The sequence below is a fragment of the Nothoprocta perdicaria genome, unplaced genomic scaffold (assembly GCF_003342845.1).
Source record: "Nothoprocta perdicaria isolate Ctin4 unplaced genomic scaffold, notPer1 scaffold_131, whole genome shotgun sequence".
NCBI lineage: Eukaryota > Metazoa > Chordata > Aves > Tinamiformes > Tinamidae > Nothoprocta > Nothoprocta perdicaria.
In genome coordinates this window covers 401,335-424,975 of record NW_020454439.1, presented here as the reverse complement: position 1 = coordinate 424,975, position 23,641 = coordinate 401,335, and the positions used below count along the sequence as shown (strand labels likewise).

At 38.1% G+C, this 23,641-nt stretch overlaps 1 protein-coding gene across 1 annotated transcript in view; it reads right to left on the bottom strand.

Moving 5' to 3' along the window:
• Positions 1–23,641, bottom strand: part of CNTNAP2 (contactin associated protein like 2) — a 432,568-nt gene that overhangs the window by 65,729 nt on the left and 343,198 nt on the right. Inside the window, exons 10-11 of the mRNA XM_026033686.1 lie at positions 14,217–14,435; positions 11,816–12,052 (exon numbers count right to left, since the gene is read on the bottom strand). Coding sequence (XP_025889471.1) covers positions 11,816–12,052; positions 14,217–14,435 — 456 coding nt within the window. The remainder of the gene's footprint in view (positions 1–11,815; positions 12,053–14,216; positions 14,436–23,641) is intronic.

Genomic DNA, 23,641 nt, shown 5'->3' with positions numbered 1-23,641 from the left:
AATTATCCATTGCTAGTACAATGTTTCAAGTGACTTGCATAAGCAGGGTAGTTTAACAGAGGTAAATAGGGAGCTTGACTTATAGTGGAGAATAAGGTAAGCGATAGCTGAACTATAACTCCCTAGAGCTGTTAAGCAGCCTAAGTTTCTCAAGTCATTCTGAGACAGAAGTCAAGTTTCAATGCTCTTGACAGAAAATAAAACAACTTTTGACAGAATTAATACTTTCAGTTGAAAAAGCATTGCTATTACTTCTCCTAATATTGCAGTCCTTCCTACTTCTTAACACTGAACGCATTAACGCAAGACTAACATCCTTGCAGTGAAAGGAGACTGTTACAGCATCCTAAGGCCATCACAAACAAAGCTGTGTGGCATACAGCCTTCTAATGGATTACTGGACTTCTTTTTCTAAGACAGTCATTATTTAGTAACACTGGAGTGCTATATAGGCTTTTCTATCCAGGACAAGATCATTAAAGGAAATTTTAAATTATATGCAAGTGTAAACAAGAAAGCATGGTTAAGAATACTTCATTATCAAGAACAATGTATAAATACTATTAGTGCAGCAAATCAGTAATGTCTATAAAATGGTTCCTAGAGCTGACCACTGAGCAATGTTCCTAGAGCTGACCACTATTTAAGAAAAGAAATCTTTTGTCATTTAGTACCTCCTTATAAGTAATTTAAAAATGCAAATCCAGCACTGACTGGTACCAAATTATTCATCTAAACCACTGAAAAGACATCATATGATCTTTATCAAAACAAATTTTCATTTTTTCTCCTTCTGCATTGTGGGTCTTCATATACCTTACACAATTCTGAGCAATGGTTCCTCACAAAACATGAAGCAAAATGTTGATTGTATGAGTTGTATGGTGATACAAGGCAAGTCAGAAATGAGTCTTCAGACTTTATTCAGAGTTGTTGAGCAGACAAAATATAAGAAGATGGGTAGTATTACCATAGACTTTATTGATGCACCTGTTCAGAATTTTGCCAACTCTAGTGCTGGAAAAGTTGTATGATTTCCTGTTACCACAGAAAAGTTTTCCAAAACTCAAAATATAATGGTCATTGTCACTGTGAAGTCACGTAAAATAACTACTTGCATTGTAGACCCAAGGTTCTATAAATAATTTGATCATTATGATAGATTTATCACTGTCACTTTATAGGAGATATCTTAAATCACCTTGAAAGAGTTATGGAACAGGTAATTCAGTTTAACAGCTATATTTTGCAGTAGATCCACTTCAGTACTCCTGGATTAAAAGTTAAGCGTCCTCCCCTGAAAATACTTCTTTAAAACTTTGATGCCTTCTGCTGTTAGGAGTAGTGCTGAAGGTAAGCAGTAGTATTTAAAAACACAGCTCTAAATATTTGCAGGACTGGCTTAAAAATACCTTTATTACCACTAGCTTGCTCTTCTTCAATCTCTGCTTATAGCTTTATTTTGAAAACAAGAACAACAACAACAACAAAAAACATATACAAGTGGATCCTCTAGCAGATGCTGCACCACATATAATGCTGCTAAACAAGTGGAGGAGGTCGAGGAAGTGCCTGACACTGCAGGGACTCTGGTTATATCCAGCACTTATGACCAAAGCCAATTTAATATTTGAATCCTCTCCCCTTCCAGGCTACGCTCTGTGCCTTGCATTTTAGGAAACAATCTGTGGGACTGATCGCTGATACGCTTCCCATTGCCTTTCATGCTGGGACTACTGGAAACTTCATCTCCTACCTGAGGTTTGCTGCGAGGCTGAAAGGGCAAGAGCGGGATGCATTTCCCACAGTTATAGATGTTATTAATTGCTACTTAAATGTTTATGACTACTAAGAAAGCTTAAAGTAAATAGGACTGTCTGAAGTGGTAAGATTTTTTTCCCACAAAGATTTCACAAGAGAGTAAAGAATGTTCTGTAAGTTTAACTTGATTTATGCCAAGAAAGTAATTTCCAATAGAGCTGTGCTATTACAAGTGTACAAGCTATTTCAATGAACCTTAAAATCTTCCTCACTTGTGCGCCACTTCTTTTAAGAGCAAGGACGCAGTTCACTTTGGTTGGGTGAATAAATTAGACCCTCATCAGCAAGATACTGAATCCGTTCAAGTTCCACCTCAGCAAAATCATTAAGCTCATGCTTAAGGTCCTTTCCTGAATGAACTACACATCTCTGCTGGAACAGGACTATACCATGCTCAGCAGCACATAGGAGTAGACTTGGGTAAATATTAGAAATGTCAGAAAATTTTAGAAACACCGAAAAAATGATCTTCTGTATATTGAACTGAGGAGTGATCAGTGAAGAAATTACCTATTTGGAAGTCAAAAAAAAATCATCTTTGTTAAACTGATAGATGGAATATCAAAATCCTTCATTCAGAAAACTATTCAAAGTGTCTGAAAACATTTGGATAAAATGAACGCTAAAATGAAGCAGAAGTGCTGCTGATGATATGCAGAGCAAGTTTCCACAATACCACCCTCTGCTTTCGTTGGGAGTATTTCAAACAAGATATGTGAAAAGAAGAGACTCAGGAGATCAGGCATAGTAAAGGTTTCTTCTGCAAACTGCCCTTTCAAGACAAAAGCCTTGAAGAAATGAATGTGAGGGAAGCAAATCTGTTTTCTTTGGATGGCAGCACATATTTCTAAACCAATATGCAGTGCGGTCATGCTCTGTTGACAGTCTTTGCAAATACAAAAAGGTTAGACCAACTTTGTAGAGAAATCCAGGCAAGCAAGATGTGTACCCCCAGTGTGAACTGTACACATTTTACAAATCTATCTGGTTTCAATTTGAAGAATGATGAATCATAAGCAGATCCAAAACTTAACATACACATAACATAAATGCACCTATAACTGAAAAATCTATTTTGAGAGTTTGATTGCATTGGTCAGCTCCTCAACATCCCTTTCCCACTCTGCTATTTTTACACACTCTCATTATGTCCTGGACTAGGAGTGTAGAAAGGCTGGAAGAAAAAGCCAAATAGCAACAAAACCCATTTCTTCCAAAAATTCCACTGGAGGCAAAGTATAAGAAATTGAACAATACCATGACATTTCTGGAGGTGTGTTGTAGACCTAAGAAAATACAGTAGGTGCCTGAATCTCCTTTGCTGCTATTTGACATCAGTGAAATGTCAGTATCTTTTCTCCTTGGGTAGCTATAAGGACTCTGCTAGCCTATACTCAGTCACAAACTGATTTCTTCATTACTTTGCTTTTCACCTGTGAAAAACATTGCCAGGAATGACTAGGCAGCGGTTTGGCTGAACACAGTTTTGTAAAAATTTTCTGTCCAGAGACACACATAAAAGACACAGAAGTCAGTGCTCTCTACTAGAACTGAATTGGCTCCATGCCGCTAATGGGGAGAGGAAAAAACGCACCTTTCTCTTGTCATGAATCAAGTACAGGATATTACTCCTAAAAAATAAAGAAGCAATAGCTCTGTGGAGTTACACAAAGAAGCCATTTAAACATAGCAACTTTTCAAGAAAGGCACTTCAAAAGGTGGAATCTGTCTTCTGTGCTAGCATGGTCATCACTGTCTGAAAACGGTTCATTGCACATTTTTCCAAGCAAATTCAAGATCTGGCTTGTGTCTCCTTTCATCCGGGGAAGAAGGAAAACACAGTACTTGTTACTTCCAGGGTATTACTGGACTTCCAGGGTATTACTGGACTTTTTACAGCTAGGCCTTCACAGCAGTCTCATTAATGGTAGATAATACTGTGCTGGGATAAAATCCCTGTCTCTCAGGAGTTGAAGACAAAATTCTGAAGACTATGTGGCCTGGGCAAGACACATATGAAGAGTGCAGCAGAGAAAGATTCTTTCTTCATTTCACAAATCTGACTGAAATGATTGCTTAGAGCCTTTCTGGAGTCCCAGACCTTAGCCACAGTTGCATACAGTGAATTAAAAATACTGCTCTTGATCCCATCTGCCAGTGCTTAATGCTTTGTTTTGCCTGGATAGACTTCTGAACACAAAGAGCAGCAGCCTCCATTCCTAACCAAGGACATTCACTGGAAGCATTCACACAGTTGGTGCCTGCCCAGAGATTGCTAGGGCAATTTAGACAGCCCAGGCAACAAAACCTCCGCTCTCATTCATCATTTTTATGCTCTTTTTCTGATTTCTTATGTGGTCATAAATATTGAATACAGACTGATTTGTCTGGCCTGTGGCTAAGAATCGTGCTGGAGAGCACCAGAAATTGCAGCTACTTCCAGGATGTGGTCACAAAGATTCAGACTATTTGCTGAGATACATCCTGACCATAGGGCATCAGAAAAGTGACAGAATCCCACAACTGCTGAGAATTTATTTGAGTGGTCTGAAGACAATAATGCATATTACTTAGATGATTGACTCACTTAACATTTAGTTACTCTCAGACTTACAATATTTAGTTTCTGAAACTGAGAAGTTGTGATTTAAAGGTCTTGTGCATCAATGCTATTGCTTGGGCTGTCATCACTATAATCATTTTTGATGCACGTTTCATTTTTTGGGTAGAGTAGAATAGCAAAATGCAGCAACTGCTTATCGAAACTAATAGAACCCAAGCTCACTGAGGTCCATAACTTCAGAAGAACTGGATGAGTGCCATGGAAGATGGGATTACACCATGTGATTCACTGAACCTGCAAGCATCCCTAATCAATGTCGAAAGGCAGATTTGTCCAGGAAGCAATTCAGTGTACCGAAGTGAGGCTCTGAGTATCTTCTGCAGGAACCAATATTTCTACCTCCATTACACATATGGTGAGTCTAGGGAGACAACCTCCTGTAATAGCCTTTTATAATAATATAATATAATATAATATAATATAATATAATATAATATAATATAATATAATATAATATAATATAATATAATATAATATAATATAATATAATATAATTCCTATTTACATGAATATGTATTATATATTTACATGTATATAAAAGTGTATTTTATTCTGTCTTCCGCTATCTATACACCAATGAAAAGCCTAGCAATGTCTTTCAAATCTTAGTTGTGGCTCATTCTGCGCTAGTGTGGATTACATGTAGTGGATATATGTAATCTCTAGCTACAGCAGTATGAAGTAATGTCTCAACAGCAGGCTTTGAGAAAGGGCACAGCAACCTGTTCTGTATATTCTTTGCTGAATCTAAATGAAAATTCAGTTCCCTTTTAATGCAAATATCCATAATAGTTGAAAAACCCCATCAAATATGGATGAAGAATATGGATGAAGAAAACTGTAACATCAAACATACACCAGACCAGGTTTCATGGTTTCCAGTAGGTCCTTGGAGGTGCTTTCCAGGTAAACTCTAAGAAAAACTCACAGTTTTGCAAGACCTTTCTGAGAAATACTAGAGACTGGCATTCAGCAATTGCACAGTATTGCATCACAGTATGAGTGACAACTTTCAATGGGGAGGTCTGTCTTCAACACCTTCCTGTGCCACAGGCATCCACTTCAAAAGTGAGCAGTTCCCTTATCTCATTCGCTTTCTATATTACCATAATAGCAACATTCTTTTGTACCACAGAGTTGCTGTGAGGAGAAATACCTTGCCAACTTGCAAGATGCCAATAATATTTCAATAGCATACCAGAATATAAATATTCCATGCAGGTATACATGTACAAACTTTCTGACATTTCCTTGTGCACTTCCTTCAGGCACTCAGCAGTCAACAGTGTTGCTGAGGTTATCCGTTCATCTCTCACAAAATATCTGTATTCAGTGAGTAATGACATGAGAGCAGGCCTATTACAGTTAGCTGACAAAGAAATTGAAAGCTTATCACATTTTCTGAGCCAAGTTTTTTTCAAGTTATTATTCTTATTTATTTGTTTTCTGTATACAGAATAAGAAATCCCTGCACTTTATTAGAAGTGTATTATGGATCGATGATAGACTGGGAAGTTCAGTTTACAATCTGGTTCTTTCTTTTTGAGATCTGTAAATAGTGTAGGGAAGGTGTTTTTTAGTATAAAAACAAAAAATTAAAAATATTTTTCCAATAAAAAAACCTCCTGCAACTTAAGTGAAATGCAATTTTCAAAGTAGTGGAGCACAAGCGGTACATATTTAATAAGGCAGTATTGACAGGACAGAAGAATGGGATAGTTTTATAAAAAATAAATTATTTTTAGTGTGTAAATATCTATACTTAGTAGATCTAAAGTAGTTGTTAATTTTCAGCAGAGTTCAGGAAGTCCTGAAGTCTGATCCACAGGTAGAAAAGCTTGACCTCCTACAGGGTTCAGGCCAGGGAGTATAAGACTCCCTAACTTGCGAGCCCAACATTCCTAACCCAGAGAAAACTTATGCAGCTTTTGGTTATCAGACCATGATCATGTTGTGTATAGCACTTTCTTTTTTTTTTTTTTTTTTTTTTTTTCAGTCTGGGAGCAGAAGAAAGCCTGTTCTTGGGGTGTAAGCAATGAAAAATGAATTTTTTTATCTTAAACCACAGGAATAACCACCTCTAATTACTTAGTGCAAAGAAAGGAAATGTATTTGCAATCAGTAAATTAAAGGGAATTGAATGAGGGTACTCAGAGCAGAATTTGAAGGTGGTCAAGTGTCAGTCTGTGAGATTTTGTGCAGAGAGGGCAGACATGGTCATCGTTTTAGCAGGCATTAAGCCAAATCAAAGACTCATTTTCCTCTTTAAGGCTGAGATGGTAGGGAGAGAGAATGGAAATTTGCCTGTGACAAGGTTACTTGAAGCGCTTTCAGGGTTCAAGCAAATACAAACATAGACATGAAGGAGTTCAATTTGGGCATAGCATAAGGTTTGCATAAGGAGTTAGAGGAAAAGGTATATATGCTGTGCTCTTCCACTTCATGTTTGCTCACAAAAAATGAGCAACTGCTTAGATAGTGAGAAACTTTGAATTTACTCTCCCAGAACACCTGAAGGCATCTGAGTCAAACACCAGTTATTTAATGTTTTGCTCTTCTTTTCTTTTTTTCGCTAGGCTGCCTTAGTAGTGGGCATTTCTCATTCCTAAAGGTGATCCTCAATGCCCAAAGCGAGAATTCTTTCTCCCCAGGGAGGGCCCTACATTACAGTGCAGCCGCTTGCTCAACATAACCCATTTTGGCATTTGAACCTCAGTACTTTTGGTTTAAAGTAAGGAGAAGGTTTGTTTTATAAAAGAAAATTAATTATCTTCTCAGAAATGCTTTTATGGTGGTAGGAGGACAGATGTGGGAAAAAAGAGAGAATTTATGATTAAGCAAAGGACAGGGAAAGGTCAGAAAGCAATCTGCAGGGCTGCAGAAACATTGCAGCTATTCCTCATAACAATTTCTCAGAACAGTGTAATACTGAGAGAATTGAAGCCAATTGTAAATGCCCCAAACACAAAATTAAAATAAAGTAAGAATACATGTCAGGCTGCATTTTCTCACTTTGTTCTTACAAAAAAATAATGCAATTTTCAGGCTACTACATTAATCACGTGTCATCTGCTGCTAATCAGGCTGGAGAAAACACAGTTTCTTGTCATTCTAAGGATAGATATTATCAGAAAAAAATCCACATTATGCAAGGTCTGCTTTTATTCTGAGATATGTTGATTAATTACAAACAACTGTAGGGTGATTTCCTGCTAGCAATGATGCTTAGCTTTTTCCTATTGCTTTTTCTGTTAGTGCTTATCTCTATGTTACATCTGTGGAATCGACCCCCAGAAGCTGGCCATGCCATGCATGGGACTAGTCATGTGACAACTATTGACAGAAAATTTTTGGCTAAAAAAAGCTTCCTGTGGCAAATTAAATGCAGTGGGAGGGCAAGACTGTGGTATAATCAAAGGTGACATTTTATACTACCCTTCCCTCCTGCTGAGTATTGTATTTCTCTTGAAACATCTCTTATTGATTGCAACGTGATGATTTTAAAAGTCTGGTTCTAATGAATATCAAACCGACAGACCCACTCAGGATAGAAAATTTACTCAAAGGAATAAAAGCAACAAACTCAAGTCCTAGTGCAAAGCATTAACCATGTTTTTCCTTGACAGTTTAAGTGAATTCCTAGCATGGGCAACAAAGGAAAATAGTCTTGTTTATCGTGAATTAGACCCCACCTGCATTCCCTCGAGAGGCCCCTAGGAGCCCCGGTGATCTGTAAGGTCTCTCCTAAGGAGACCTGGACCACCAGGGAGGCATCGCTTCTCCCTGCAATGCCAGCTGCTGCTCTGCGGTCATTGCTGGAGCCCAACTCTCTATTTTCACAAGTGCCAAAGAATATTGCTTGGGACACAAGCGGTGTCTCGTAATGCCGGCCAGGGATTACGGAATCTGATGAGGCTACCACAAAACATCACTAGCTATGGAAAACGTATTTGCCATCACCATTCTGCTCACTAAACACCACAGTATTCAAATCCATATTGTGATATGAGTAAAAATCATAAGTGACACAGTAATATTATAGTAACATAGTGATATTCAACTATGCCCTTTCTTTAAGGAATAGAGTTGCTGGAAAACAGAGAACATATTCTTCAAAAATATTTTTAAAGAAATCTCAGTACTTTTTGAATGAGGAAAGATATTGAAGCATTAATAAAAAATTTAATCAAAATAACAGAGTTGAGATACTTTCATTCACATGTGTAAAAATATCATTTAGGTAAATTTGTTGCCAGTAGGTCAAGGGAAGGGATTCTGCCCCTCTGCTCAGCTCTGGTGAGGCCGCACCTGGAGTACTGGGGGCAGCTCTGGGCTCCCCAGTATAACAGGGATGTGGAGCTTCTAGAGAGGGTCCAGCGGAGAGCGACAAAGATGATTAAAGGACTGGAACACCTCTCGTATGAGGAGAGACTCAGTGAGTTGAGCCTGTTTAGCCTGGAGAAGAGAAGGCTGAGAGGGGATCTGATTAATATGTATAAGTACCTGAAGGGCGAATGTAGGAGGAAGGGGCCAAACTCTTCTCAGTGGTGGCCAGTGACAGGACAAGAGGAAATGGGTGCAAACTACAACACAGGAAGTTCCATCTCTATGTGAGGAGGAACTTCTTCCCTGTGAGAGTGACAGAGCCCTGGCACAGGCTGCCCAGGGAGGTTGTGGAATCTCCTTCTCTGGAGATCTTCCAAAGTTGCGTGGATGCCACCCTGTGCTCCGTGCTCTGGGTGTCTGTTCTGGAGCAGGAAGGTTGGACTAAATGATCTCTAGAGGTCCCTTCCAACCTTAACTATTCTGTGTAAATTTGGTATACAGCTGATGTATACTTGAAGTGGTATGTGATGTGAAAGGTCCCTGCTCTTCACCAACAAATTTTGTTACATATAGTCTACAGTTTTGCCAGTATTTATTTGACTGTAAATTGTGATTCTCTTAGTTCTAATAAAGATATCTAGTCTTGCCTTATGGACTAGGGGCTTATGTTGTAAGATTCCAGGGACTATTACTAGGTATAAAAGGTAAGATCCTCTTCATCAACAACATCAGAAGTTTGGCAACATTTGCAAGATGTTGCAGTAGTTTACTGAATTTAAAAGGCTAAATGCAAGTTACATTTACAATATAAAATTTAACAGGCTTGAAACAGAATTGTTTTGAAGATCTAATTGTAAGCATCATTTATTTCAGAGGTTTTGTAATTACTTTTATCATGGAATGCTACAAATACTGCCTATTTCATGTTTAATTTATCCTTTTACTTTAATTCTGTTGCCACCTGGTTGTTTTTACAGAGAAGCCCCATGAAGTCACTCACATGAAAACAATATGTGGGTTTTCAGTTATTCACCTCACGGTGCTTTTAATCTTGTCATATTCAGAACCTGGAACAATAAAACATTTAGCTTACAGCTATTTTTGTTTAGGGGATCAGTCTAGGGTTTACCTTTCCTTATGAGAATCAGAAAAATGTAAGAAAAAATCAGCATGATGAATTTCAGTAAAAGAGAGTAAAATAAATAAAGTCACTGAGTATGGTAGCATTTATTTTTTCAGTGTATTGACACATCATCTGTAAAGAGACTGACAGAGTTTCTACCCAAATGCGTTTCTCCTAGACATAACTGCACTGGAGAAGGGCAACACTAAATGTGTATTACCACTCTTCCCCAGCTCATATCAAACTCTTTAGAGCATTTGCTAAATTAACCAAGATCACTGTATTCAAATTCCCAAGAGCTACAGTCATGGAGGTGATGGACATGTTTTATGTTCGTCTTTGAAGCAACACAGCATATTGAAACTTGATGAAATTCTGGTGTGCAAGCACAGTGGAAGCCATTAAGTAGAGCAGGAATCATGTTTCCCTTCAACTGCCCTGAAAATATATCACATTTACTGGAATTTATAAAAAAAAATCATTCATCAAAATATCTGGGGATGTGAAAAAGACTTTTTAGCTTTCAGAAGAGACTGTTCCGATGTATAAGCTATTTACACCATGGACAAAGCTGATACAACAAAACGAAGGTGAATATAGGCTGAAGTACAGAAGAAAATACACGACTGCCTCTTAGTTTCTTCTAAGTATGGCTGGAAGGGAGCAGTGTCTGGATATTCTCAAGCTAACCCTCCAAGCATGTCTTAGAAAAGACGAGACATTATGAAGTTGCTGGGAAGCAGAATGCCAAAGGAGAGGAGCTTTTCTCTACCAGTGTGAGGAAATGATTAAGGGTATTTGGTCACTGATGACTCAACCTGCCAGCAGGAGTCCCGGTTTGGTGGGTAACTTTAAAGTAGAAGAAGAGCAGTTCATGAAACTAGAAGTTCCTTTAATGACAAAGGTATTTAAGATGAGAAACATTCTTTTTTTTTTTTTTTTTCCCTGCAAGGCAGTTTTTGGAAATGCTTAGGAAAAGCAAAGACTGGATACCAATTAGAACACAGTGAAAGAAAGCTGGTAAGAAGTACTACCACCTCTGAAAAATATGATGAATTTCTTTGAAGTGCTGAAAACAAAATTAGGAGAATATAATGGGAATATCCCATGAAATGCAAAGGAAATGAATGACTACAATATCTTCAAACTGTGCAGGCATTTGAGAAATTGTATTTCCCATTACTACTTATTTTGTTACAATCTTTCCAGTCAAAATAAACAAAACCATACAGAAATAAATAAGCATCTTGATCCACACCTTTTTTAAGCATGTAAAAACTCTCTGTCCTTCCTGTCTCTCCCTTATGTAGGCAGATGTGTCAATAATAAAACAGCCTCTTAACAATAATTGATTTTGACAACTCAGTCCATGCTTTTGTCATTTCCCAAGGACTAACATGGATGCAAGAGCTCTGCACCTTCTCTTAACCTGACAAGTTCAATTTCTAACCCAGTTTGATCCAGTAAAGGGTATCATCTGGCTATGAATAGAAAAAAATCTGAATCCAAATGCTGCATCCCTTCCCCAGTTTATAAAATATTCAACCCCTATTTATCTCTGGGTGCATTTGTAAAGCAGGATAGCTTTTGTTTAAATTCATATTTGACTAAAGGAATAAACATTACGTTACGTTAGTAGGAATTTATTATTCCATAGCTCAGGACTGTGGGGTACAGCTGCTATGAGTAAAGGCATTCCTGATTAATTTTGTTGTGTTCTTTGATTTAAATAGGTAACATACATTATCACTAATGAGACATGTGGTTTTAAATCATCGCATATAAATCCCTGGGAGTATAATTTGACTTGATTGTGAGAAGTATTAAACAGGATTTACTTGTTTAGTTAATAAGCGCTGAAGCACTGATTCTGTTGTGCTTTTTCTTTCCTCATACCGTGTCCCCTGCAGGAAGGCATTTACCTTTGATGCAAAACGGGCCATCGTAGGCCGTTCCGGAGCAGTCACAGGAGTAGCCGTTGTACTTCTCGACACACTTCCCGCCGTTTGCGCAGTACATCCCATAGCTTGTGCAGTGGCCAGAGCATCCAGGCTTCACCCCCAGTGTGATTTTTGCTCTCTCTTCCAGGTCCAGCGTCACCCCGTTCATCCTCAGTGAACGGATGCACCCCAGAAAGCCTCGCTGGCCCCCAGCAGCACCTGAAAGGGAATGCAAAGCATTGGGACTGCGCTGCACAGATGTTATTGCTCGTGTTCTATGGGGACTTGTTCTATGGGATGCTTGTGAGGACAGCTGGAAAGAAGTGGCTTCTCTGAAAATCCAAGGAATTGCCATGCCCTAATGAACCATCAAGAAAACAAAACAAACGAACAAAAATGTAAGCTTTCAGACCATACCAAAACAAGTACATATGGTAGGTGCCTTGGCTGATTACTTCTGAAGACTCCAGTCCTCTGCCTGGAAGACTTAATTTCTTTTCAACTTCAAGATTTTTAGAGGAAACAATGAAAGCAATAGGCTGGCATCTACAGCTAAGATATAGCATTATGTTCCCTATGGTTAGAGGTAGTGATAACAGATGCTAATAATAATGCTATAATATCTTAAGTCATGCCAAATTTCTCTAGTTAAGATGGGGAATTGGGTAAAATCCACACTCTCAAGATGCAATAGGAATATGTATGCTCATTTCCAAACAGCATCAGGTATAATGTTTAGTGGCCTGTATACAGGATGAAGGAAGTAACACTGAAGAACTGCATTTGAAAATTTGGGTTGGGATGACATTTCTTAGCACTCACTAAGAACTGCATTTTTTTAAAAATTTATTCTCTGCTTAATAGCTGCTGAAAATGTGGTTTCAGATAGCAAATAACTGTCTGGGCCTGGATTAAAAATCAAAAAACTTAAAAAAATGCAAGCAAATGACAGTGAGTTCTTCTCACTCTTTCTCATCCTCCTCACATCCTTAGGTTACTGCACTACTGCAGATGCTGCAGAGTCCACCCCTTTTTTTCCTGAAGAAATCTGAAAAATCACCTCAGCAGAGCATCAAAAATGGTATTTACCTGGTGGGGAACTGGACTAAAGACACAGAGAGTAGGATGCTCCAAAGGGCAGGGTGGTAAATGGACAATTTGGGTAACTCCAGAGGAGTGGCATCCTGAAACATTTCTACTCTATATTAACTAATGTACATGGTGGTGGTGAGAAACGATCAAAATCTCTTCTTTCCCCTCCTGATGAATGTCCTAGCCCACTATCATCCCTCATGTACTCTCTTTGGCCCAAGGAATAGATAGTTATCCTCCTGACAGTAGAACAGAAGGCACCAAAATAATTCTCATTCAGTCTGATGCTCAGCATGTTCATTTGGGGTACTCTATCTCAAATCAGTTCTCTGTCTGCCTGTTCTTAGGGCAAGAATTTAAATCAGTCCCTCTCTTTTGAGATGTGTGCCCAGTCACCAAATTATATGAAAAGGGTATGACTCAGAAAGAATATCTGGTGCAGATTCAGACATTTTCTTGGCAAGGCAAACATTAAATATTTCTGAACATTGGAGCAGTACCAGTTAATTCAAAACGACCTCTAACAATTAACGACTATAAGCAATTCCCCAAGAACTGTGCAGCTCCTCCTGTTTAGAGCAAAACCCTTTGTGTTTCCTTTAAAAGGTTAAGACTTTTAGAAAGGTTTTCTAAACAAACATCATATTTCAGCTGTTTGGAAACCACCTTTCACAGGGATCACGGTCAGCAGTAAAGGTGAATCTGAGCTTGTTAATAATGACTGCACATCTGGTGACACATACACAGTTTGCAGTGACAGTTTGCTATTTACCAGAGAAATTATTTCATCTGTTGAACCTTGGCTAACAAGGAAAAAAAAAAATAGGTAACGTTCTTTCCTCTTCCCTGCTCAGCTCTTCTCCTCTGGACAGATATCTAGAGAAGTAAAAAAAGCTTCTTTGTTTATAATTTAATGCAAATATGATTCCAGCTAATGGCATGCAGCATGTCTGCACTTCACGGCTCCAGCGCTAACAGAGAAGGAAATGCAAGCACTGCTGGAATAATATATCCAAAATGCATGGAGAGTAGCAGCTTCAGAAAGCAGCTGGACTAAATTGATCCATTTGTGTGATACGATTGTATGCCAAGTTAGCAGCATCAAATTTTTTTATTTTACTTATCTCATTTCTATAATCATGGAGATGCTTTTCTTTGTGAGAGTGCTGTCAAGCAAGTGCTTCAGGAGGGAAACATCACGTGCTACACTCCCAGCTGCTGACAAGGCACAAGGCAATGAGAACTCAGTATCGGAGAGTGAAGCCTGTTCACTCCCATGCCTGCATCTTACCAACATAGAGCTGGCTGTAGAGCTCCAGGCGCGTGTGTCCTTCTGTGGGTGCCTTCCGCACCTCCACGGGCAGCTGGTCCACCTGCAGGCTGGCCTGCTTGACGTTCCTCTCAGCATTGACCCGATGCCACTGGTCATCGTTGAGTGGGCTGGGAGACCGGACGACAATTTCCACAGGTCCATTGCCAACATCAAATGAGAAGGACACCTCTGTAGCAGCTGAAACCCCAAGCAAAACAGAATACATCGTATATTGCAGCCATAGTCATTTATTTTTTCTAAACAGCAAGGAATTAATTTGAGCTAAAAATACACATTGCTCAGCTTTCCAAATTCATATGCACATTCAGTTCCATCTGGAACAGAATTTACAGCTTTAGGTTTTAAAATGTAACTAAGCAAACAATATCTTTGAACTATGTTCTAACAGATATCCCTTCAGGTCCTACTTTTCAAATTATATAATTGGTAATAATTATTAATAATTATTAAATGGAGCATGATCGAAAACACATGATTTATGACACATGTTTTTCAGCTAAAAAAATAATTTTTTGAATTTCCTATTGAAATTTACGCTATATAATTTGGGCTACTGCAATTACTTTGTGATAAAAGGGCTACCAGTGATGGCATTCACTATTCACTGACATATCAGCCAGAAGTAAAGTCTGACAATTGAGAGCTCCATTCAGTTTGTTTTGCTTACATATAAGAAAGAAAAAACACAACTCCCTTTTTATTCATCTGAAAAAATCTGGTGACCAACCATGTTTTCAGTACAGCTGTGGCTTTTCATTTGACAGACTGAATTAATAAACCAATCTTGCAAAATCTTACTCAATAAGACAGATAGATTGTGGTAGAATGGACACTCCATAATCATTATCGTTAACAATACTGATAAATAGTGGGATATACTTTTTGTGCATGGCCTAGCAGATTTTCACAATGCTTTTGTCAGACTGAATTAAACTGTCAACTTTTTTACAAAATCTACAAGGATAAGAATCTCTTTTCACAGAGAATGTTCTTTCAAACAAAATGTATTATACAAATGATACTTATTCTTTTTTTTGTCTTTTTTTTTGCAGAAGTAGTTATTGCTGAAAGGAAAATAAAAAGCCAGTTTAATTACTGAACTACTCTGTGTTCTCTGCTGACCAAGATATAGTTTCATTTCTTGAATGAACTGCATTTCATAAACTGTGACTTTAGTCTGTCTGGTCTTTTGCACTCTAGACAGAAAGTCTGTAGGAGCCAAGGTTTGACATTAAAGAAATAAAGAGGTTCCATTTCAATGTTATCATGTCATATAAATTCAGGGGTTCCAAGAGTGAACTTGGGCAAATTAGGAATTAAAGATTCTCCCATATTTAAGTTATAGCTTATGTTAAAGTCTATTTTCAAGTGTGTGTATTCCTCCATTGCTTTTGCTTTGAAGAAAACCTTTGAATCTCTTCACTTTTGGACTTTAATTGTTTGCCAAAAGCTCCCTCTACTGGGCTCTAAGAATGAGAACTCCTTAGCAGAGTTTTCCTCTTAAAATAATACAACTGATAGCACTGCTGACAGCCCTCGTGGGTGCCTTGAGTGTAAACCCATAGAGCATTTTGAAAACCTCTACAAGAGCAGTTCTGGATTTGCAAGCTCTTGGTCTTCTGGGCAGATAAATGTCTAATTTTTTAAAAGAAAAGAAGTGTAAAGAATTGGCAAATGAGATATTTCAAATAGAAATTCTGTGCTTGCGCTGTCCAGTTTAATGCATTACTTTAGCCTGGAGTCTATGTCATAGCTTGAGAGACTTCTGATATCAAGATTTCTGATGTAATTATACTTACTGGAGAAAACTATTGACTTTGGCATAAAAGCAAGAATATATTTTGCATAAATTCCTATTAGATTTTTATATTTAATCTTACAATTTGGGGAGGTAAAGCATTGCAGAAAAATCTCCTCATCAAGAATTTGTTTTCAGTGTATGCATCTTGTGACCTCTTGGAAGTTAGAGAAACACCATGTTGACATCACCCCAAGCAATCTAAAAACATGAGTCACATGAAACAAAGGGGTTTTTTTTTTTTTGGGGGGGGGGAAAACACTTGTTTACTAGACTGCTGGGCTCAAAAAACATGGAGTATCTCTATATAAAAAGCTTCAGCAGATGAGTGAGGGCAGCATGTTTGTACGTCCTACAGGTGACTTCTATCACCCACAACTTTTGACTTTAATTCTCCATTTCTACTTCAATGATTTTTTTTGAGTCTAAAGCTTACATGTGTTCCTCAGCCAGAGGAATCTCTAGGTAAAACGGTTAGTACTGGCATGATAACCAAACTAGAGGAACAATCAAATTTATTCAGAAGTTCAATATAACCCATTATACAGACAAGTAGCAATTTTTTTTTTCTAAGTACTTTGTAGAATGTGGCATCTTTGCCTCTAATGCATTCTTGGTCACGGTGCTATTAGATTAGAGCACATTTATCTTATATGCTCATAAGGTAGTATTTATTTGTAATGACCAACTGGAGCAGAGTAGGACTTTTCAAAGCAAATCAGCAGCACAGGTAGCAGGAATTTTGTACTGGTTAGTCACTTGGTAGCTCATGATGTGAGCTAACCTAATGACTATTTTATTCCCTATTCAACCATGTACCATAAAACTCAAGCCAATTTTTCTAAGGAATGAAATTAGGAGATCAGATATTGAACAAATACCTGAAGTTGCTTAGTTAAGAAATCAACAGAGAAAATAAATGTGTTTGTTAGTGTTGCTAGTCAGTCCAAACTTTTTTTGTGATAGAAATTCCATAAAATTGGACAAAGTGAATATTTTTTATGTGCTCCTGCAGCACACATTCACTTAACAAATTGAGACTTGTGGGGACACAAGTCTCTTTCTGTGCCTTGAACAATTGCATATAATTAACTCAGAACATGATCCTTTCACCAATTCAATTTTTAAAGGTCTTAGGTCATTTGTAGCCATCTGCTCACAAGGCGAAACTGTAGAAAAGTGCAGCTTTTGCAAATAAAATGCCCTTCTCACCGTTCTTACTATGTAGCAGTAATTTACTTGTTTTCAGTTCTGTTCAGGTCCCACAGTTTTGCTATCTGAGATCTACCAGCTTCCAGTTGACTCCCCCGGTGTATTTATATACCATTCTAAGGGACTCACCAATGTTTTGGTTGATTTATATCAAAGGCAAAAGTGTCTGATTTCTTTAGGAGCCTTTTGAAATCCCACTTTCATAACACAAATGCCTTGCTGATGTACATGGCTAGATTTTCAGCTCACCTACTTGGCTGTAAAACAGGATAAAACAACAGGCTATAAACTGCCAGACAGATTTTTCCTTCCCTTTCCATTTTGCTTGCTTGTTCCATAAAATCTACGGTTTGAAAATATTTTGTAACTGAAGAGTAACATCTGTCAAACTTCTTGGACAGTATGTTTTTAAATATAACCTCTGACTAACAGCTCAAGTGACTAAGATAGAATTCAGTGACATGATTGAAAATGAATGAAAACCTGATCAACTGCTAGATGCTAAGTGCTCCTGAAGTTTGTGGTTTATGTATGTATACATGGAATTAGTCACCAGTTTGAAGTCCAGATCTCATACCTGTAGGAACTAGGATTCATTTCACAGATTTCAGTGGACTTTGGATGAAAAACACACACACCCACACAAAACTTTCTGGGTTATTAAGGCTGTGTAAGTAAATGTATAATTCGTCCATCATTTTCATCAACAGACTGATAGCTGAGTTTCAGGGCAGTCTTACAAAATCACCTCTGAAGTACCTGCCCGGCTGCCCTCATCCGCACAGGTGTGAGCTGACCGTGCCAGCACACAAGCTGCGTCCAGAGCTCGCTCCTGGCTGCGCAAAACATGAGAAAGGAGATCCAGGTGCTTTCCTGAAATGCTGTCTTGGAACCCAGGATCTGCTTTGAGAAGTCAGCTTCACTGATAAAAAAAACAGTACTACCAAAACAATATTTAATAGGGAAATCATTGATTCAAGTTCCTTGACTGCAACACAAGAATTACTCTGCAGCTTAACTGACTGTTAAATATCAGGTAGTCGTCAAAATCATGACCATGTTTTCAGTAATTGCACAAAGCATCTGGAAGTTTTCATCCTTTATCAAATTCCCCAATGAAATGGTCATTTGAACTAATGAGCAAAAGCTTTGCTCGTTTGACCAGATGACTTAGTGCACATCCACACCACAGGCTGCGGTGATTCCTGAGCCAAGTGCCCAACGTGCAGCTCTCCAAGCTGCACGGCTGCATCAGCATGAGGCTGTGCCAAGAGTAATTAGTTTAATGAGAGACTATATGGTGCGCAGCATCAAATCCAGCAAAGCTTGGAGCTGAGCTATGCAGAGGTACTATCTTTCTCAGAATGAGCTCAGGTATCTAACATGGGATTTAATTGCGCAGACTGGACACACTCTGCATTTGCCTGTGGGTTAAAAAGCCAAATGAAATGGGAAGCGCAACTTTACACTCCCTTGGGTCTTCTGCAGTCATTTATGAAAATGCCAAGAAAGAAAAATAGGATGGCTAAGCTATCATTTTGATTTAACATCATTTAACACTACTCACTTTCCATGGTATGAATCAGTCACCACACGTAATAAAATAATAACAAGTCAGGGACAGCAAAACAAACTGTTAATTAGAATTAACGTAAGAAGTAATCCATAAGACTAAATTTACTGGTAAAGTATGCTTCTTTGTGAAAAAGGAAGTACAGTAACTGCTTCATCAATAACATTTTTAGTGATTTTGCAGTAAATGTAGTTTTTAAATATCAGTGATTTAGTTTTTAAATACCAGTGATTCCAGGCACTCAGTAACAATATTACTGATTTCTTCTCACTAAAACTACTGTTGCCTGAAGAAATGAATTCTAAAAGTCATTTTGTCCGCACTAGTAAGAATGCTAGGAACATCTATTGAAGAAAATAGATTAGCTTCCTGATGAAAGGTAAACATATGAAAACATGTATAAATGGATGGTTTTAACCATTAAGGGTTTGGAATAAATTATGCCATACTATTTAGGGAAGATACTGATATAAATGCAAAGGCATTTTTTGCCAAGACTAAAGAAACCGTATTTGTGGCGAACAGGATTTGTTAAACTCTCCTGAAAAAAAAAAAACCTTTGTGGATTCATAACTCTTCAGAATATCTAAAACTTCTGATGACATTGTCAGTCTGTTTTGTTTCATTTTTTTCTCTGTATTTTCATATATCTGTTTACCTAATGAATAACTGACTACATTTTTGTTCCATGTTCGTTGCCTATATTGGATGCAATTCCCTCTCCCCCTACTTTAATAATCTTTGCCTGCTGTGCTGTCTCCATACTGAGTCCTTGAAATTTAGTAACCTCGCCTATGTTTGTAATCTTAGATATTCAGTATATACCACATGCCTCAGAAGTACTCTAATACATTGCAGTATAATACCGAGAAGTTCATGGGAGGGCAGATGGCAGAAAAGGTTTTGTGGAAAAGGCAAGTGAAGGGAAAGCAGAAGATGAAGGTTAGAAAGGTTTGGAATTGAGGCATATTTGTTTCCTGCCATGAAAGTCAAAAGAAAGCATCGTATTTTCTCTATAGGGTGTTAGTTTAAGTGCACTACAGTATTTTTTTTTCCCAAACAACTTCAGTGGAAAAAAAGGCTAGCGGACTGTAGCACTAGTCATTTGCTGATGATAAGCAGCTTGTTTCTCTGTTTCCCTTGATTAGCTATAAAGATGAACACTTGCCTCTGTGTTGGCTGGAATTAGACATACCTGTGGTGAGCTTGCTGAAGCTCATGCCAAATAAAGCAAAATAATGCTTGGAGATAAGAGAAAGAAACTAAAACAATCCAGCAATTACCAGTGGTGCATCATTTACAGTATAGGGGTGATTCTGGAGCATGGTGCCTGGAGCGGTTTCCTCTGCTTTCAAGTGTCTAGAGTTTTCTCACTGCTTTTATCAAATACAGATTTTGCTAGTGGTCCACATTGCTGCCATCTACAGTGTGCACTACTGCTGCATCCTGCTTGATTCAGTTTCAGAAAGTAAATCACAGAGTCCTGCACTTTCCATTTTTCTCCACTGCATGACTACTCGTCTTGGGTCCCATTAAGGCAGAGAAATTATAGTATGTTATTTAAAAAAAAATAAACAGGCATCAAACTTAATTCTGTTGCACACATGCTGCTTATATCAGTATCCGTCCCTGTCTATATATATTCCAAAGTATTTGCAGGCATATTTCAGTGATTCCTGATGGCCATTTTATACAGAGTTGAGCTAGGAGCACTTTGTTTCCCCTCTGTTTTTTAGTATTTAAGGGAATGGGAGAGTATGTACAGTCATTTCCTCGAGTGCCCACTTCCAGCTGTGCTGCTTCAGGAGCTATTCATGCCTGCAGCCTGCCCACAGAAGGGTAAGAAGTTACATTTAGAAAAAGGCATATCCATTAGATGGAGCACATTTTTTTTGTCTCCGTTACAGCTTGTTTCTGGTAGGAAGCCATTAGGTCAGCAAGCTGAAGCTCAGTATGAAGGAGAGAGAGAACTGAATACAGCATCTCTGTCATTGCAAGGGACCGTTTCGGAGGACCAAAACAAAGGGAGATTTGATTTAGGTAATGACTAAGAATTGATTTTTAAAATTTCTTTTATTTAATTATTTATTTACTTACTTTTATTCATTTATTATTTTATTTATATTTATTTATTATTTTATTTATTTATATTTATTTATTATTTTATTTTGTATTTAATTTTAAAATGAATTCAACAATCAACTAAACAACTGTCAGCGTGCATGACAACAAACAAAATGTCAGCCTACCTAACCCTCCTACACAGTAGATCAGCTTCATATTCAAGTTGGAATTTAACAGTGCTTCAGAAGATATAAAATATTCAAATACGTTTAAATGAACGTACCGAATTTTCCCACAATCTCGCTTTGTAAAGGCCAAGCATGCCATCAGAAGATAATTATTCATTGTCATTTATTTACTAATTACTTCAGTTATGCTAACTGCATTCTAGTTGTGTTGCAGGTAAGCATTTAGAAATAACTCATCCTTTTATAATTATATTTTAGTTTACGTAGCAATTTCTAGCCAGAGACTTAAAAAAAATAAAAACACTATTACCATCTCTGTATAATAGAGAATCAAAGCAAAGGCAAGTGAAATGACTTGTTTAAGGTCAAACATCAGATAGCCAAAATAGAGTTTGAAAAAATACCTACTTGCTTTATTTCTAAAGCAATACAATTTCAAGCAGACCATGTTACCTCCCATTCAGCCCTCTTTCAGTAAGTACTTGGCTGCTTGGAAGAAAGAAATGTGATTCAGTTGAAGCTCTTGTAGTTTCATCTCCTGAAAGGTACTAAGCCTTAAAAATATAGGAGCAATATCTCTTGGTCTTCTACTGCGAGATGATTCACACAAAGGGAATGGCAGTCAGTGCACTGAGTGGAAAGGGAGAGAAGGAGTGTGCTTTCTTATCTGTAGTGTCTTCTCATACACTTCATTATATCCTCTTAACTGAAAGACTCTACCACGGAACTGAGCAGGTCCCATGCAACAGAAGATATCACAATAAAGAGGAACACCAGCTGTGAGGCCCAGTAGTTTGGGCAGCAGTGTCTAGTGTCTACATAGAACTTCTGAGGACCCTGTTGGAGGCTGTGGGACCTTTCTGGGACCCTCCGAGTACATCCCAAGCAGCAAGACCTACAGCAAAAGGGTCAGGAGATCTGCATGGATGAACCAAGTGCTCCTGACAAAACTCAAAGAGAAGGAAGTGCACAAAAGATGGAAGCAGGGACAGGCCACTTTGGAGGAATATAGAATGTTGCCCAAGTATGCAGGGATGTGACTAGGAATTTGGAATTAAATCTGGCAAGTGATGCCAAGGACAGCAAAGAGGGGCTGCTTTGAATTCATCAGTAACAAAAGGAGGGCTAGGGAAAATGAGGACCTGCTTCTGAATGGAACAAGGGCTCCAGTCCAAAAAACTTCTACGAGGCTTCTGTCGAGAGGTTGTCCAGAGCAGCTGAGCAGTCTTCTTCCTTGAAGATGCTCAATAGCCACCTGAATACAATCCATGGCAGCGTGCTCTAGGTGACACTGTTTGAAGGGGACATTGGGCTAGGTGACCTGCAAAGGTCTCTACCAGCCTAAACCCTTCTGTGAACTCTCTCATATGTTCTACTAAGCGTTTGCTGTAATTAGTAGCTACTTCTTGGTGGATGAAAGGCAAAATAAGCACAGGTGCTTAAGTTCATGAAATGAGATTACAGGCAGAGCTTGTTAAAATACCAAGGTTCTCTTTGAGAGGAGAAAGAGGTCCATTTTTATAAAAACAATGATGCAAAGTTGTCACAGAGCTAAAAAAAATATACCAACAGAACTGGATACTTACAAGTAGATGCAGAGGATATTCAATAACTCCTCGAATGTTTAGCATTTGAATGTCTTAACAATCAGCCAGTATTGTAAGGAATGCTCGCAGAGCATGCACCGTATAAAGATATGCTGTGATTTTGAGAGACAGTACATTGCTTGTGTGCTTTTCTTACCCTTTCTACCATTTTTTTCCTATTCTGGGCTTCTGAATTAAATGTAGCATCTGCTGTAAATTGCAGGTAAGATTTCTAAAGGTAGTTAGATGCCTGGGAGCCAGTCACCAAAATACTTTCAAAATTTGGGAAGATGTGTACGCTGATAGGAGTGTTTCTCTCCCCTTCTTCTTTGTCATGTAAGTCTTCTATAGTGGCTGTTTTATAAGCAATATGTCACTGATTATTTCTCTACAACCATCCAGAAGTCACTATCAAGGTAAGGACACTATTGTGTTGCACTTAGCACTGTCCCAACACAGCAAGTCCATCTAAAAATCTAACTCTCTCACTTTCAATTTAACAAGTCTGTATATGAAAAGTGCATTGCAGAGATCACAACTCTAGCTTCCTTTTTTTTTTTGGAAAGGTTTAAACAGAGTTTTCTGTGAAAAACATACTTTTAGTTTACTATTGCAAACAGACAGGAAAAAACGCCCCAAAAGAAAATGAGTGTTGATGTCTCTGGTATTGTCTACATTTTTATTCTGCAGCAGGGCAGAAAAATATCAACAAAAATACAGCAAGTACCATAGAGCAGGATAGAAGAACAGGATACAGAACTGACATATTGGAGGTAAAAAAGCCTTATATATCAGTGAGGGCCTCCTTTGTTTAGAAAATTTCACCTAACTACTTTTCCTCATTGTATGTATTAGTCTCATGAAAGATAAAGCCAACAGGAGACTCACTCCTGTATCCTGCTGTAGCAATGAAAACATAAAAGGGTGAGTGAAAAGATTTATGGTTGTATAAAATATTTGTT